The sequence below is a fragment of the Megalops cyprinoides genome, chromosome 5 (assembly GCF_013368585.1).
Source record: "Megalops cyprinoides isolate fMegCyp1 chromosome 5, fMegCyp1.pri, whole genome shotgun sequence".
Taxonomy (NCBI): Eukaryota; Metazoa; Chordata; class Actinopteri; order Elopiformes; family Megalopidae; genus Megalops; species Megalops cyprinoides.
Window position 1 is genome coordinate 29,430,058 of NC_050587.1, and position 17,694 is coordinate 29,447,751.

Sequence of the window (17,694 nt, forward strand, 5' to 3'; positions counted from 1 at the left end):
AAAAGAAAAAAAAAAGAATGAGAGAGTAGGAGGGAAAGAACAAAACCTGAAAAAATAATGATGGTGAAAAAATAGAATAAAGTCCTCCGAAAAACATCCATACTTTCCAGTTTAACATCGGGCCTGTAAATGTTTGACGTCGGAACAATGAGTTCCTTTCGCTTTTTTCCCCCCAGAGAAGGCAAGAGGCGATGAAAGGATTAGGGAGGGCAGTCATGCGGCGGCGTTTAAAAGCCTTAATGAGCAGGCAGACTCGATCGCCGCCGGAGTAACCCAACCCCTCATCAAGCGCCGGCATCGCAACAGCGACGCGTGGGGAGGTGCCGACGAGGCCCTTCCCAGCGCCCCGCCGAGGCGCTCCGCTGATAAGTGCTTTCGGAGAGTGCCGCTCTCAGCTGGAGTAATCTGGGATTTAAAGGGGGGACGGGCTCGTGAAGGGAAGGCTCTTTTCAGAGCACCAACGCTCCAATTACTTATCTATTTCCCAAAACAGTTGGCTTTGTTATTTCTAATCTTATGAAGTGTGAACGCGCTGCGTGCTTTCTTGAAACGGCCCCCTCTAGTGGACTGGAAGCACAGTGACACTCTGGCTGCTACATACAGTACATATTACCTGGACAGTTTATTTTATTTTATTCTAAACATCCTAAATGCTTAAATCAGATGTCAACCTGCCTTTGGTTTGATTCTACTCTTGATGATTTAATTGGTACCAATAGCTGAATGTCAACTTGATTCACATGCTGTTCCAGACATCAGCTGGCTGAGGGTGAGGATAAGGTTCTCTGAAACATTCATGACCATGGATGCCCAGGACCAGGATGAACAGCATTGGCTTAATCGAACCCTTAAAATGGGTCTTAGCACCACAAGGTGTAGGCTGTGAGGCTAAACATCGTAACAGCACCCCTGAGCACATGCCCTTTGACCCAAGGGGTTAAACCCACAGTTGGAGGGGGCTGGACGGAATTTCTCCCAAGTCCTACTCCTGACATATAAACTCCTGCTCGGCCTACTGCATTTGACAACAGTGTTGAACAGCCATATGAGGGGACTTGGTAGAAAAGTGTAAGTTCAGTTGGAATCACAATTAGTCTTTAAGATTCACACATTTAATTAATTCCTTGTTGTAAAGGGTGCCTTGTAGCTGCAGGTGAGAAGCACAGAAACGGATGCTTTGGCAGCTATGAGGAAATAGTTTGGGGGTTTTTGACAGGTGTTAGGAGGGATACTGATGTTTTGACTGCTTTTTTTAGGGGGCGAGGCAGATGTTTTGACAGGTGAGAGGATGGTGGCGGCTGTTTTGACAGGTGTGAGGAGTGGGCATGGAGGGTGTGTTGCCTCACCTGTTGAAGAGATTGTTCCTGGACACCATGCGCAGGAAGCCCGTTGGGTCAGTCACTGAGTTCAGCTTGTTGTTGAGCTCCTCAAACTGCTGGTCTAGCAGGTCCCCTGCCTCACTCTCAGTCTCACTGCTGGAGCAGCCCCTGATAGAAAGAGGGGGAGGTGGAAGAGAGAAGAGAAGAGTGAGGGAGAGGGATGCGAGGGAGGACAGAGCAAAAGAGAGAGGGGGGTGAGATGGAGAGAGTTGTAGAGAAAATAAAACAAACAGATGAGAGTGGAGAGAGATAGGGGCCAAAGGAGTGAGAAAGCATTGGGAGGGGAAAGGGGAGAAGAGAGAGAAGACAGAAATAAGAGGGAGGGGTGCAGGAGGAACAGGGAGGAGGGGAGAGAGGGAGCAGAGGAACCAGAGAAAATGAAAAAAATTTCAGGGGCGGGAGGGGATGGAAAAAGGGAGAGAAAGACAGCTGTCAGCAAAGGCAGTTCTGTTGTCAGTGCCCGTACGCCTTGTTCTCTTGTTTACACCCCATTCACATCTGAGGCCAGGAGAGAAATGAGAGCCGGGGTCATGCAGCCAGTGACAGAGGCTGATTAGACTGATTTGGTTAATGCATCCAGAGACCCGAGCAACAGACACACACAGAGGCACACACACGTACACACACACACACACACACACAAACTCAGAGACACCTATTCTGTTTCCTCTCTCTCTCACTCATACACACAGATACACACAAATATATATACTCGAAAGGACACACACACACCTAAACAGACACACACTGACTCTGTCTGACTCTCTTCCTCTTTCTCACTCACACATACAGCCACAGCCACACACACTCACACACACACACACACAGACTCAATTAAGCACTGCCAGGCACTATTTCATTCAAACATGAAATCAGACAGACACAATATTTCTCCTTTGTTGCCTGTCATTCACTCATAGTCAGACTCTTAATCTCAGACACTCAGAGGCACGCATGCACACACATGCATTCAACATTTCAGACTAGTTTCCCATGCCTCATCTCCTCTGTCCTCATTCCTCACGTGAGGAACTGAAAACTTGATTAAAAACATGCAGAGCTGATTACATCCATACAACATTTCCTCATTCTATTCCGGATGTGATCCGCTGATCTGCAAAATGGGCTGCCGATCAGCAACCTCATTTTATCACTCCATGCCAATGTTCTCGTTGATTTAAATGCTGGGAACTCTGGGTGCAAGCCGGGAGGGGGCCGTCGTATCTCACTCCCTCCATAATCCAGACCCTCTTCCCGGGAGTCGACTTTATCCATCACACTCTCACGCCCTCATCCCCCGGCGGAGACGTGCCAACCACATTACATTCTCACAACGCCGCCGTGACACAGCGGCGACGTGATAACATTGTTGCAACGCTTTGGGAAATTCTACATTTACGGGGAGGAAAAAAGTTCAGCGAAATAAAACTAGAATGTACGACAGAGATAAACTTAACTTAATGCGCCGCTTAGTTCAGTTGACTTTGATATTTTTTTTCCCCGCAAGCTGGAAATACCTTATGCCGGCTCCGATGTCAGAGGGGAAGCGAGCTGGCAGGGTTCCTGCTGTGAGTCATTGTTGAAGGTGCAACGCTAATGAAGGGCTAGTGGAAATTCTGTTCAGCGCATTCACACTGTCCTGCTGCTTCGGTGCAGAGGTCATCTGATCATATTATTATGCTATGACTGAACAGGCATGCCATTAAGCTTCCCAGAATGCCTTTCTCTTTCCACTGCTAGAGAATGCTAATTATATTTGCCCAATGGGCAAACGGGTTTGGTTTATTAAACAGGATGCCAAGAAGGGTAGGGCCAACTTTGCATGACCAGATGAGCGAACGTGATTTTATTAATATTTTCCTGATAAAACTCTTGTACCAGGCATAGCTTGAGAATGATATGAAACACAGACTGAGGCTGGAATATCAACTATTAATTGGTAACATATATTAACACATACACATTTCACTAAATGCACAGCAATAAAAAAAAAAAAAAAATCTTCAAGACACAGTCTTCAGCTGGGACATATAATTTGCTAAAAACAAAAACAGGAGGCTGTAGCAAACATCAGGTCTGAGCTCAAAACAGAGGGACTCATGGGAAGTGAAGTCCAGAGCTCTTACAATGGCACCCAGCCCTTGTAGAATGGAGTTTGACACAGTGGTCTCCAGGCTGATGTTAGTGTGCTGAGGGCCAAGGATCCAAGCCCCTGTGAAAAAGGCTCTTACTGTAGTCAAGGCTGCTACACTTTGTTATCTTCACTATCACTATCTATGCTGACCATTAAATCATTCACACATGACAACACAATCAACATTTAAGAATCAACCTTATTTGCAATTAACAGTTCTACTAAGTGACTGACTGAATTAACTTGCACTTAAAAAACATGGATACCTGCTTCAGCAAGGAGCTAAAGCTCACACTCAACACTACTTCCATAAAAGTCCTGCACGATTAGCACAGCCATAAAATTACATTCACGATCAAGCCGGTGAGTTACAAAGCATTTCAGACTCCACTGGTTCTGCCTCTGACCAGTGAAGGCCCTGCTTCTCACAGACACAATGCAGGAGTCCTAATTAGCCACTATACCTCCGAGACATGCCTTTAATTACCGCTCCGTTTTTTCAGCTCATCTCTGGCAAACGCGAGAGGTCATTTTTATTTTTAGCTCCCCCTGAGGTTTTGCTTGCATTCAAACCGTGCCCCACATTTGTTTTCTGGCAAGATGTGCCAGCGTTCCCTCCTGCGAATCCCTGACTGATGCAAAGTGGGGATTGATAGAAGAACGGGACATTTCTGCAGTGGCAGCTGCAACATTAACACAGTCACGTCACAGTGTATTGATATTCGCACTCGCAGTAACTCGCATAGAACCTGTGGAGGGCAACCTGTTTCCAAAAAACCCAGCGCCACAAGTGGGGTTATGCTAACTTCTATGTCTACCATGGAATTTTGGGGAGGAGGGGGGTCCTGCCGACACCACACACAGCGGCTGCAGGCTCGCAACGCATCCAGACGCCAGCGTGTAAGCCTCTCCTCCCAAGAGGCAGGAAAATATGACTTTACTGCCGAGAAATGTGCAAAGGTCTCTTTTTCGAGTGCGGTCGCCGTTTCTCGTTGCGGAAAATATCCTTCCTTATACTGTCAGATTGGTTTCACGCACAGTCCTTCCCAACGCATTCATTCCCCGACAAAAAAACACTTCCCCTTCAATTTACCTTCAATTTAGGTGATTGAAGTTAATCCATCATCATATTCTAATAGCGGGAGACCCATTTCACAGAACTGGAAGTCACACACACACACACACACACAAATAAAAGACATAGCTGCTGTGGTTGGCAATCCCAGACGTGCTAAATTAGGAAATTTCGAGCTTTTGAGCTGAGCCTTAGATGGGGTAAGACTGCAAGCGGATACCCGGGGAAAGGGTAATTTAGTGCGAATCTGGTGGCGTCAGTGGGCGCTGGCCTGGAGAGCCTGCGGGTGAATATTAGGCTGGAGTTCGCCGCTGTGAAACCTCAAACCGCTCCTGGTTCCTCGGGCGGATTGACGTTCAAGGCCTTTGAGGGAGTGCTTTTTTTTTCTTCAGTCCCAAATTTGTAATTAGAGCAGCCTGATGTTTTCCAAGGGCCAGGGACTGTGCGAGGATGCCGCAGAGATGGAGAGAGACCTCTGGGGAGAGCGGAGGGGCCTCAGGCAGCAGGCTGGGGATGGGAGCTCCTCTTCAGAGGGTGGCCTGCTTATGTGCAGGAAGAGGAGCTCAGGGGAGCTATACTGACTCATAGTGGTGGTGCACACTCATTGTGTTATGTAGTACCTACATGTACAATCTAGTCTGGGTTTGTCTGTCCAGTAATCACAGTGTAGGTACAATCAGTGCTATAGTCACAATCATGATGTATTATAAGAGCCATCTTTACAGTTGAGATATGAAGTCTGTGCTGAACGGTGACTATCAACCAAGCATGTGATGGGGGATAATGCTGTTGAACAGAGTAGTATCTCTCTCACTTATCCAACATGGTCTGTCCCAGAAGCTCTCGCTCTCTTTCTGTGGTGAATGGATGGAGGATTCAGAGGTGGCATATTGCACTCAACCAAGCAGAAAGGAGAGCCCGCAGCCTCTCAGTCAACCGCTAAATAATCACTTAACAGGGCCGGATGAAACCAACCGTCTGCAGGATAGTTCATTAAAGCATCCCCAAGTACAGGAGTCTGGAAGCTTACAGCACTGATACAACTGCAAACAGTGGCCTGGTTTCATTCAAGACTTATCCTCAACTCTGACTCATGACTCCACGCAAGTGTTACTTTCTGTCAGTGACACATGCCTTTTACCCAGTCAAAATTAAGTACAAATGTTGACTGAGGCCTGTGTTTTGCTATGCTGAGCTCTTTCGCTAAGCTCTTACACACAGCTTCTCACGATTCACGTCACTTCATCCCTGCTTCATACTTTCCCACTCTTTCCTCTTTCTGTTGCATGTAGTGAATCATTTTCACTCAGGATGAAAGTGATAGCAGGGAGACAGTTTCCACAGAAGTGTTACCGCAGAGGAGCATAAGAGAAAAGGACACAGACACTGGCTGTCATGCAGTAATGTCAGTTAGGCTCTCTCTCTTTCTCTCTCTCTCTCTTCTTCTCCACCCTGGAGCCCTCCTCTCCTGTTCCACAGGAAGTACTCTTGCACTTGAAAGCGACTCCAGTATGTCCCCATGGATGACGCAATTCCATTTCAGAGAGCGAGCGCTGGCCACCCACGATCCCGGCGAAACCAAAGCTCTGACGGTCTTGTAGTTCTGACGCCTGTTAGGGAGCAGCTGCCAGACACATATGAAAGTGCCATCTCAGAAAATGCGAGAGCTTTGTTCCAACAATCACCTGGATTAAGTTTCCTGTCCTCGCCACACGAGATGTCTTGTTGCCCCCTTAGCGTTCTCCGGCCTCCCCCACAAACCACACACACATACACACAGACTCCCGCACAGATGATAAGTACCACAGTTTTCCCAGGGAACACTGCAGAGTGTAAGCGCTGGGGGGCATATTTGGCTGTGTTCACCGCTACAAACCAACATAGTGCCATCCATCAAGATATATTTAGGAGCAGCACACTCTCTTACCACTTATTGGGAGCAGCTGTTGGCATCGTCCCTTCTGCCCTTCTCTCTCCCTCTGTTCTTAATTGGACTGTAAGCAGGGCGGGACCTTGCTGTAAATAAGCCGCCAGTGTGGGGGCCAGTGGGGACTGCTGTTAGTCTCGCCCTGATTCCTTTATGATGCCCAGTCCCTCTGCGGCACCGCGATTGGCGGGAAGTTAACACGACCTGATTTGATATGCGTACTCAGCCACGGGGTTAGACTTTGAGACGGAGCTGCTCCACCCCCTCACAATCCGCAATCCTGTCCACCAACAGGGGGCGTGGCTCACCTGCTGTAGTAGGAGTCCACACCCAGGGCCTCCCGGGCACTCGCGATGTATTGCTCCAGCGAAGAGCCCCCACCGCCTCCGCCCTGCAGACCGCCGCCGCTTCCACCCTCCTGGAACTCCGACGCCCCGCTCTCTGACATCCCCTCTCCCAGGTACACCTCGTGGAACTTCAGGATACCTGGGGCAGACAAGAGAGACATGCAGCAATGAATTCAGTTCCAGAGGGAAGGAGGTGGTCTTCGCTACTCACTACACACAATGGAGCCGTGAGTCCTGAGCCACGTCTGAATGTTGTGTACACATATGGTGTAGTATTCAGAGCAAGGATGGTGAAACCATGATCCTGGAGGCCTGCAGGGTCTGCTAGTTTTTGCTGTACCTTGCACCATAACTTATAATGCTAACTGCATGACTGGATGGTATCCCGTTTGGCTGATCAACACCTGGAGCAGCAGATGGGGCGAGTCTCTTGTGCCAAGGAACAAAAACAACAGCAAACCTGCAGCTCTCCAATAACACAGGTTCACCAGCCTTTGTATATAACTTTGGACTCTGTCCCTGGTGCTTCTGGGTTCAAATCCCTTGTGGTGCGCTGCTCTTGATGTCCTGGGTATAACAGTTTTCCTCAATAAATCAATTAAATATCCAGTTGCATAGATGAATTACAGAGGTCAGACAAATTCTAAGGGCATCTGACAAGAGAGTAGGGGCCTGCTAAGGAGTTTGGTGAGGAGAAAATAATCTAAACACATTGGAGCATAAACACGTGGAGCAGTGGACACAGAATAGAGAGACAAAACAGAGATGACAAATGTGCTCTGCACCACAAACACAGGTAGCTGCTAAAACAAACAGCAGTTGAGGGTTACGTGTCTCCCAATGTCTCCAAAATCCAAATAAAGATCATATACAGTCTGATTTACTGATGCTGTCAGCAGAAGAGAGGGTGAAGGACGCCGTCTCTAACAGGGCCGCACCTCACAGAGCTGTCCGTCAAATGCTGTGGAGGTCAAAAACCTCCCTCCCGCTCTCTTTCTCCCTCTCTCTCTCTGGTGCGATTGAGAGAAGTAGGTTACGAGGATGCAGAAGTAAGGGTTTATTCTCCGCTTGCGACTGGTGTACATGTCTGTGTGTGTGCGTGCGTGTGTATGTGCGCACATGAGTCTGCGTGTCTGTGTGTGTGTGCATGTCTGTGTGTGCGCTGAATGGGCGATGCCTCTGCCATGCTTGGTTAGCAGTAGGGGGGTTGGAGGGGTGGAGGCTAGCGTCACTGGCAGCAGAGAAGCAGGTGGCACTGCCACTTTGTGTTAATTTGCAGCTTTTTGCCCGATTCAACAGCCAGCGGGCAGCGAGATGCAGGGGGGAACAGCGAGATGACGCGAGGCTGAACCCAGCGTTAGTATCTAATGATGGGTGTGCCAATGCGTTCGTGTGTGTGTGTGTGTCTGTAAGGGAAGAACCAAGAGAAAAACCAAATCGCTGGCAACATATTGCCGCCACAATGATTAATGAAAGTCTGTTCACGTGTAATAGTAATACATGCACGCCTAAGCACACATGAGCATGATTCTGTAGTGTGTACCATGCGGTTGCTAACATAACAGCAGCATCTAACATCCTGGACCTAAATTCTTTCCTCTAATTTTTATGCATATATGTGGATTCAAACAAAGAGTACAAATGTGTGCGTGTGAATCTCGAATCTATGTATGTACATGTATGTATGTGGGGACCATTTGTATGTGTGTATGTGTGTGTGAGTGTGTCTATGTGTGTGCATGTGTACATGCCTACATGCAAGGCCTACAGTTATATTCTATATCTGTGTGTGTGTGTGTGTGTGTGTGTGTGTGTGTGTGTGTGTGTGTGTGTGTATGTGAGTGTACGTGTGTGTAAGCTGTGAAAGTGTGTGTGGATGTGTATAAGCTGCCCGGGTCACCGTTTGGTCCAGCAGAAGGACCAGACTGTCACCCAGCAGCCCACAGGCTGGCCCCGCTGACCTGCTCATCTGTGAGGCCGGCCTGGTGCTGTTTCTGTCTGGCACCCCCACCAGTGCGGAGCCTCGTCCTCCCCCTCCCCTCCTCTCCTTTCCCCTCCCCTCCCCCGCAGGGTGATCTCTTCACTGAACCCAGATAAACACACACTCGCGTTCGCACGGCGCCTCGCCCCGAGAGCGCCAAACACCCCTGACAGCTCACTCATGTGGACTGTGACACTGTTTCTCTAACACTCAGGTCTAAATGAACCAAAACAGTCACTCATTTTTCAGTCCACTCAGAAACAACCGCTTCATCCTCGGTCTGTTTCAACAGCGATCCTGACCGCATAACAAATATTTACCGTTATTTAGAAATGCCAGCTTAATCATCAGCACAATCACTCAGCTGCTGCCATTCCTTACTATTCCATCAAATAAACAATGTATGCATTGTTTGAAATGTAGTTATTGCATTCTGATGAATTCTGAAAACAAGTTATGAATAACAGTTGATTAGCTGGTCTAATCTTTTTTTTTCCTTTCAACATGATAGCCCTACTCAGTCACAATGCTCTGTAAATAAAAGACAATGAGGGCACGCACACAAACACACACAAATGCACACACGTACGCTTAAATTTTATCCCACACCTCCCTCAAAATAAGGTGCATAACTGTTTCCCATGTAGGCCCGCTCTCTGCCCTCACCTGCCCCTGGCGCCAGCAGCCAGCTGTACAGGTATCCGGCGGCCAGCGAGAAATAGAGCACCAGGGCCCGCTGGCCGTTGACCGTGTCCAGGATGTGGTCCACCGTGACCGGGGTGTAAGGGTCCGAGTCCTGCTGGCCAGTCTGCCGCTCTACCAGCAGGTCCGCGAAGGCCCGGGTTCGGCCTCTCTCCGCCACGGCCAGGGCCTCGTCATGGTGACCTGCACAGAGGGTGACAGATGCAGGCAGACACACCAGTGAGGTAATGACTACTGTAAAAAACAAAAAAACATGATTTTTTATAATTAAGAGATGTGTAATTACTGCTGGTTTGCACAAGGCCTATGATGGATAGAAAGAAACAAAGAGCAAGTCAGAGAGGTTGGGAGCGAGAGATAGTCAGAGGGAAGGGTGACTTTACCGAGGCTGACGAGGACCCTCTGCAGCGCCTGGTAAGATGACGTCTGCAGGTCAAACAAGGAGAGCTTGTAGTCCGTGCTGTGCTGGGCCTCGTGGCGAATGGTCTCGAACAGCGCCGACGCTCGATAGAGCTGTGAGGGAAGAAAACCCACAGCGTCAATCAGAGACTGCTCACAGGCAGCACAACCTAATATGAGCACGCTGAGAAGTACTACAGTGGGGCCACCAGAGGGCAGCAAGCCTCCTCACTAGAGACTGGTCTCGGCAACGGTGCACGGAACAAGGCAGGGCTATCAGAACGGACCATCCCCTCCCCTTTTCATCTGTTGCACACCGAGACGAGAGATCAAACGGCACTGACGGAAGCGAGTGACTCAGAAACGACCTTTCCCTGACAAAAGTTTTGTTAAGGTCTGACGAATGGGGTTCGGTTGCGCTTAAGGAGATCAGCGCATTATGACGGAGCATAAACCAAGAGTGGCGATGATGTGTGTGAGGGAGGGTGGGGGGGGATTAGAACAAATGAGCCATCCAGACTAAGACAGCTGACTCATGGGAGTTTTATTGATTTCTTTTTCTTTTTTTTTTTCCTTGTTGGCCTTTTTTAAAGAACCTGCCAATCGCACCGCGACCGGCAAACCGGACACGAGACGTCCTCGAGCAGCTCTCCTGTGATTGGCCGAATGCGTCGGACCGGAGGTAATGAGGCGGCGGAGGTCTGCGGGGCGGGACTGCAGGCACGCTCAGCCGGGACGCCTTCGTCAGCATCCGCCCGGGTCAGCCTGTAACCGATTAAGTGTGGAATGCTCCAGCGTGCGGGGGTGTGGCCCAGCACTCTGTCGGCGATATGTGCACCACGCGTGCGCCACACGTGTGTATTTCAATCACAAGCCACATGCCTAGGGAACAGCAAACTACCTGCTGCAGGGGACAACACCTGCATTCATACATAGTTAGAATATGCTGATGCAGAGACAAGTGTCAGGAGTACTGCAGTATGGAGCACTGTGTGTCAGTGCTGCTCTGGTGTACAGCACTGTGTGTTAGTGCTGCTCTGCTGCACAGCAGTGTATCAGTGCTGCTCTGGTGTACAGCACTGTGTGTCAGTGCTGCTCCGATATACAGCACTGTGTCAGTGCTGCTCCGATGTACAGCACTTTGTGTCAGTGCTGCTCCGATATACAGCACTGTGTGTCAGTGCTGCTCCGATATACAACACTATGTGTCAGTGCTGCTCTGATATACAGCACTGTGTGTCAGTGTTGCTCTGATGTACAGCACTGTGTGTCAGTGCTGCTCCGATATACAGCACTGTGTGTCAGTGCTGCTCTGATATACAGCACTGTGTCAGTGCTGCTTCGATATACAGCACTGTGTGTCAGTGCTGCTTCGATATACAGCACTGTGTCAGTGCTGCTCCGATGTACAGCACTATGTGTCAGTGCTGCTTCGATATACAGCACTGTGTGTCAGTGCTGCTCTGGTGTAGAGGACAGTGCCTCAGTGTTCTGAGAGAGGGGCGTGGCACAGGTCCCATTCCCATCAGGTCCCATTCCATCTAAGAGCTCCCCTCCCAATTTCACACCCTTGAACATAGAAACCAATCTCTGCAGCCGGACCCGCAGGTGACCTGACGCAACCCGCCTCAGATTACAAACAGAAAACAATCCCAAAAGTGCTGGAGGGGACACTTAAAGTCAAAGACTTAAAGAGAAGAAAGTCCTGATATCGAAAACAGGGGACACAAAGTCGTCCCCCAGTTGGCGAGCTACGTGCGCTAAATATCAAAGCCGCTCAGAGAGTGGGACTGAATGCAAAGACGGCAGAGGAAGACGATGCAGCTGATCTCTGAGCAGACTCTGTAAGCAGAATCAATGATGTAAGTGCTGCACAAAGACAGTGTTCATGCTCCCACTGTTACAACTACAACTACTACATCATTAACAACAGACACTCACTGTAATGTGTTCTCACTGTAATAAATTCACACATGTAACCTCATACAAATTCATGGCAGAATACACAGTAACATTAAAAAAATCTGTGAAGGGCTTTCTCACTTATGCATTTTATGCATAAAATTGAAATTAAAACAGCAATAACTGATATATTTTATAATGTATGCAGAATAATTTACTAGTGACATACATTCACAAGTGAAATCATGTTAATCAGAGACACGTTTCATCATATATGGACATCAATAACAATTACGGACATGAATAAATGTAACGTAACGTGTCACTGGGATGTATTGTAATGTATCAATATCACTTGAGAGGAAAGATCACAGACAGGTTTCAGAGAAACAAAGAGGAGTCAGTGTTTGTGTGACCGGAGAGCAGAATTCTGAGCTGTAAGTCTCCTTCATGCAGGATCAGACCTACACAAAGAGTGTGGCATCGCATTTGCACGGAGGTAAAGCGTCTGCTGATGGGGGTCTGCTGTTGAAGATGAGAGCGGCAGTGACGCAGTTAGAGTTAAAGTGGAAGGTAGGTGTGCTCACAGAGCACAGTATTGACCCTCTCTGTCTGTCCCCCAGTGATGGAGAAACAGAAGGATGACAGCCGGGCCTCTTCGGCTCAGCATGAGGGAGGGAGATGGAGGTCATGGCAGCTGTTTCACAGCCTGACCGGCTGTAGACCCACGCGCACAAGTACACATACAAACACACATGCATGTGCATACACCTTCATACATGCACACATACACACACACACACACCCACGCACACACGCACACACACATACAACAAACACAAACACACACATGCACACAGACCCACACATGCGCAAAGACAAGCAGGAGTGTACATATACACATATGCACACAAATAAACATGTATGTACGTACACCCATGTACATGAACACAAACACACACCTGCAGCTAGATCTGAGTAAAATCTGTTTGTGTGTGAGAGCTCATTGACATGTTTCTGGTATCAGTCCAGCTCACTGCCCCACTGCAGGGGCCAGCTGCTGGGGAGATGGGTTCGGGTCAGTACCTGGTGCTGGGCTTCTTCCAGGTTGCCGCTGGCCCACAACGACAGGCCCAGACGATGGCGGATCTTGGCTTCGTCTTCACGTCGGCCCAGCTGTTCTGCCAGGCGCAGCCCTAATGGGGGGAGGGGGGAGGAGGAGGAGGAGGGTTTTAGCTTCAGGAACTCAGCAAGAGAAGACACACACACACACACACACACACATACACACACGGACTTAGTACTGAATATCTGTCAGGCAACTCAAACCTGTGTACCCGGGAAATCAATATTAATGATCACGATGATGGTATTGGGCAAACACAAACACACACAAACAAACACACGCCTGTCTGATGGACATAAGATGACCTCCTGGCAAAGGATGCTTACAGACTTAGTGGCAAACACTTACATGTTTGCATGCACACCCACTCACATTTCCTCAATGGAAATTTCGATTTTTTTTCAATAATTTCAAAAATTACTCATGCTATGGAAATGTTACTGAGATCAGGGGTGAGGCAACATTTGTGGGTGAATGCAGAGTCTGCAGCCTCCTTCCACTGGTAAATCCGCACAAAACCGAAAACCCCTGACCAGACCCCCATAATGTAATTGTGAAATTCCAGTGCATACCTACCCTTTCACCTACGTGCACCTGCACATCGTTTTTACTGGACAAAACACTGTCCAGAAACAGAAGCAGGTGCAGCTGTATCTTCATTTTTAAATATCCAGATTGTATCTATCATTTTTAAGACACTCATTTCTTCTTTGCATGTGCTGAATAGCTATGTTTTAGGTGTAGTTCACAGGTGCAAAGAATAAAAATCCCAATTTGGGGACATAAGCACTAAAAGAATGAAATTCTAGTATTCCACTTCCAGCTCTGCTTCAACCATGATCTCCCCTGAGAATGGCGAGCAACACTGGTGTCAGGGGTGGGATGCCTCCTGCTCCTTGTCCTGCCATTCTCTATGAGATTACAGAACCGAATACAGTGCCTTGTCATGCTGGTACGATGGCCAGAGAAGTCCAAATGGAATAGCTTTGCAAACACAGCTGCAAACAGCAGTACATATTCTTAGCAAACAGGATGTTCTGAGGGACCAAGAAAAGAAAAGGAGATGGAGAGTCTAATGGTTTTCCCAAAGGCCCTGCCATCAGGCAGCCGTTTCAGTAGCACTCAAGACCCTCAGAGCACACTCACACTACAGCGCTGTCGCTTTGAAGTTTGCAGCGCACGCCTCTCCCTCTCGCTCGCTTGCTCCCTCCCTCCTTACACTCCTCTACTTCTCTCTGAACCCTTTTCATCTCGCACACTTTGGAAGCGCTGTCAGGACAAGGTTGTGCTTAGGTCTCATTAGGACTCAGAGCCAGTGAAATCATCTTTTCATTCGATGTGGCCTCTTATCATCTGTGCTCTCTCTCTCTCTCTCTCTCTCTCTCTCGCTCTCTCCTGCTCATCCCACACTCATCCACTCTTGCTATCGCCATGTACCCCATCTCTGTCTTGCTCTTGGTCTCTGTTTGTTTTTCCTCTCTCCCTCTCCTTCTCTCTGTATCTCTCTCAATAAATACAAATCAAAGGAAACTGTAATTGGCATTACAGACACAGACGAGTTTTGCCAGACCATTTGCTAACCATAGCTGGTACAAAACAAAATCAAGACTCTCTCCTTCCCTCCAACCTCTATCTCTGCAGGCATGCTCTGTAGCTGGATATGACATGACTGTTGATATCAGCTTGAAAAGGAACTCACAAACACTTTAAAGGTCTTCTGACAGCTGTTTAAGTTATTCTGCCGAGCCCAGGGGGGAAAAGTATGAACTGTCTACACACATATACACTTGCTTACACACAGACACACACACACACACACACACACACACATACATATATGAAATAAAAAGAGACACACACAGGCAAACTCATTTGCAAACAAGAAACACACGCACACTCAGGGATGTGTATTCCTATCCACAATAAACACGTGAGCACAGAAATAAGGACACACAAACAGCGAAGTGGGGAAACGTACAGCAGGAAAAATCTAAGTATAAGTCACATGACTGAAAAATATTAAAAACATCACAGCGATCTTCCTAGCTTCCCTCTCCCTGCCAGCGTGGCTACCTGAACTGCTCTTTTTCCCGCGACACCTCGGTCACTCGAGTGGAACGGCTGACCTAATTAGTCCCCTCGAGTGCATTTCACCCCGTGTGCTCACGCACACCGCTGTGAAAAAACGAAACAGGTGGGAGAAGGTGGTAAAAAAAAAAAAGAAAAAGACGGGGCGAAGGAAAAACAGAAAAAAAAAACTTCACAGGCTTTTCACATCTGGGCAAGATACAGTACTCGGAACTAATTGGCTGTCAGCAAAGGGGAGGGGGTGTGGTCTTCTCAAAGCAAGTGCAGAAAGAGTGGCCCACGGCCCATCTATCTCTCACGTGGCTGGCCTCTCTTGGCCTTTCTATGCTACGATCCAAGTTTCTGGTGACTTTCGAGCAAGCAAGGAAAAAGGGGTTGGGGGCACCAGCAGGAGGGTGGTCGTATGATTAATGGGGGATGTGGGGCAGGGCGGAACAGGGGGGGCAGGCAGTCCCTCGAGGTTACACACCCCTCATTGATCTCAGACTGACAGCTAACTGTAGCGCTGGTCTGCAACAGGTGGGGCTTTGCCTGTCCCCTTTAGAAGGGGTGTCTGAGGTGTGTGGCTGATGAGTGGTGGAGCTGACATGCACACTGACTTTGAGAGGAAATGAGATAACGCTGTTCACCCTGGGTCACAGGTCTGTGAACACAAAGAAACAGGACATGCACTGGAGTCCTTCACAGAGGGTCTATGCGTTCAAATTCAGGTTACATAAAAGCAATGAGAAAATCAAACCAAGGGAAAGCGCCTGGTTGGACTTAGCAAGCATTTACACATCAGCATTTACACATCAGAATGAATTATTATTCTCATTATTATTCCCAGCTAGCTATTCACGTTCAATAACTACTGGTACAAGGTAAACCGTCAGAGGCCTGGGTGCACTTGAACCAGTCAAATCACAATATTAGTCAAAAATAGCACCAGTGGAGTATACTGTATACTGAAGTGGTCTATTGTGGAGTAGAATCCATCATTATCATCAAGAGCCCATTCACCTTTTTGGAGTATACAGATGACGGCTTTTAACAAGTCATTTACAACTTAGAGCTTGGTCACACTCTGAATCACAAGGCAAAAACCCTGGAAAAGAAAATGAACAATATTCCCGCAATACAATGCCTTTCATACACAAACAAACATTTTGAAATAATTCAACCAACCCAAGCAAGCTTTGGAAAATAATTCAGCCAATCCAAGCAAGCTTTAGAAAATAATTGCTTTGACACGTGTCCTGACATCTTGTACAAACAGCAGCGGTCACGGTTTTTAATGCATGTGTGGAATTGAATGTTGTCCTTCAATAGAAACCACATGGCATGCTACAATTTCACCCTTTGCTGTATTTTCCTTTCTGCTAGTACCTGAATAAAGAGGCCATTTCTGCAAATCTGTAAAACAATGCAACCTGGGAAACCTGAGTTACTAGACCACAGGGTCAATCTCATGCTGTTTTCACAGCTTATCTAATGCTACACTGAAGAGTGTACCCAGATAATTGTGATTATATTGAAGCGACACTACAAATAGCTCAACATCCATGCACGATCACCCTCATAAACACAATTACCTACTACCATGGGAAGCTGCATGTGTAGCTTTCATGTATAATACTTGTACAAAATCTGCATGTATGTGCATGTACAAATCTACACACATACGTGTTAATACTGTACACACAAGGATGTGCTATACCTCCTGCATACCCCACCAGAGACCCCAAGACATGTACACAGAAGACATATGCACACGTACACCCAATCAATCCACAAGGACATCCACTACCCCACCCCATGTAACCCCACCCCCCTGACCATATAATTCCACCCCTCTCCCCTCACCTTCCTGCAGGTACATGACAGCCTGGGAGTAGTTCTGCAGGGCGTGATGCGTGCGGCCCAGGCTGCTGTAGGCCAGGGTCTTGGCCACCAGGTCGTTGGTCTCGGCCGCGATGCTCAGGTGCTGCTCCTGGTACACCACGGCCCGCTCGAAGTTGCCCAGCGACTCGTAGGTGAGGCCCAGGTTGCCGTAGGCCCGGCCCTGCCGCCCGGCGCTGCACGTCTCCTCGGCGATCTCCAGGTCCAGCTGGTGGTACTGCAGCGCCGTGTCGTGCTCGCCCATCAGCTGGTAGACGGCGCCCAGGCCGCAGCTAGCGTCGCCCTCCAGCAGTCGGTCCTTGGTATCGCGGGCGATTCCCAGCTGCCGCTCCAGGCAGGAGATGGCCTGCTCGTAGTTGCCCAGCTGGCTGTGCAGGCTGCCCAGCTCCCCATAGGCCTGCGCCTTGTTGCCACACTCCCCCAGCTCATGGGCCACCACCAGCCGCTTCTCAAAGCACACCAGCGACTGCTGCAGGTTGCCCATCGCCCTGCAGGGAGCGATAAAGAGTAAGACCCAATGGCTTCTTCACAGACGTATCGTAAAAACATTACTCCATACGGTGACATTTCTCATTTTATACTGCTTAAATACTATAACTGCTTCTACCGTAACAGATTGAGAAACAGTCTGGCAAACAAAAGCCATATGATCTGCTCTGCATATTTACACAATGCAGTGCCCAATATGCGAACTACACTTCCCAAGAATCCTAGCTGCATGTGCACAGCACTTTTAAATGGGGTACAGCAGTG

At 48.4% G+C, this 17,694-nt stretch overlaps 1 protein-coding gene across 1 annotated transcript in view; it reads right to left on the reverse strand.

Annotated features, from left to right (window-relative positions):
• ttc28 (tetratricopeptide repeat domain 28) overlaps positions 1-17,694 on the reverse strand; it is a 151,408-nt gene that overhangs the window by 14,954 nt on the left and 118,760 nt on the right. Inside the window, exons 7-12 of the mRNA XM_036529823.1 lie at positions 16,906-17,429; positions 12,933-13,042; positions 9,929-10,058; positions 9,510-9,728; positions 6,824-7,001; positions 1,347-1,487 (exon numbers count right to left, since the gene is read on the reverse strand). Of these exons, the coding sequence (XP_036385716.1) occupies positions 1,347-1,487; positions 6,824-7,001; positions 9,510-9,728; positions 9,929-10,058; positions 12,933-13,042; positions 16,906-17,429 (1,302 nt within the window). The remainder of the gene's footprint in view (positions 1-1,346; positions 1,488-6,823; positions 7,002-9,509; positions 9,729-9,928; positions 10,059-12,932; positions 13,043-16,905; positions 17,430-17,694) is intronic.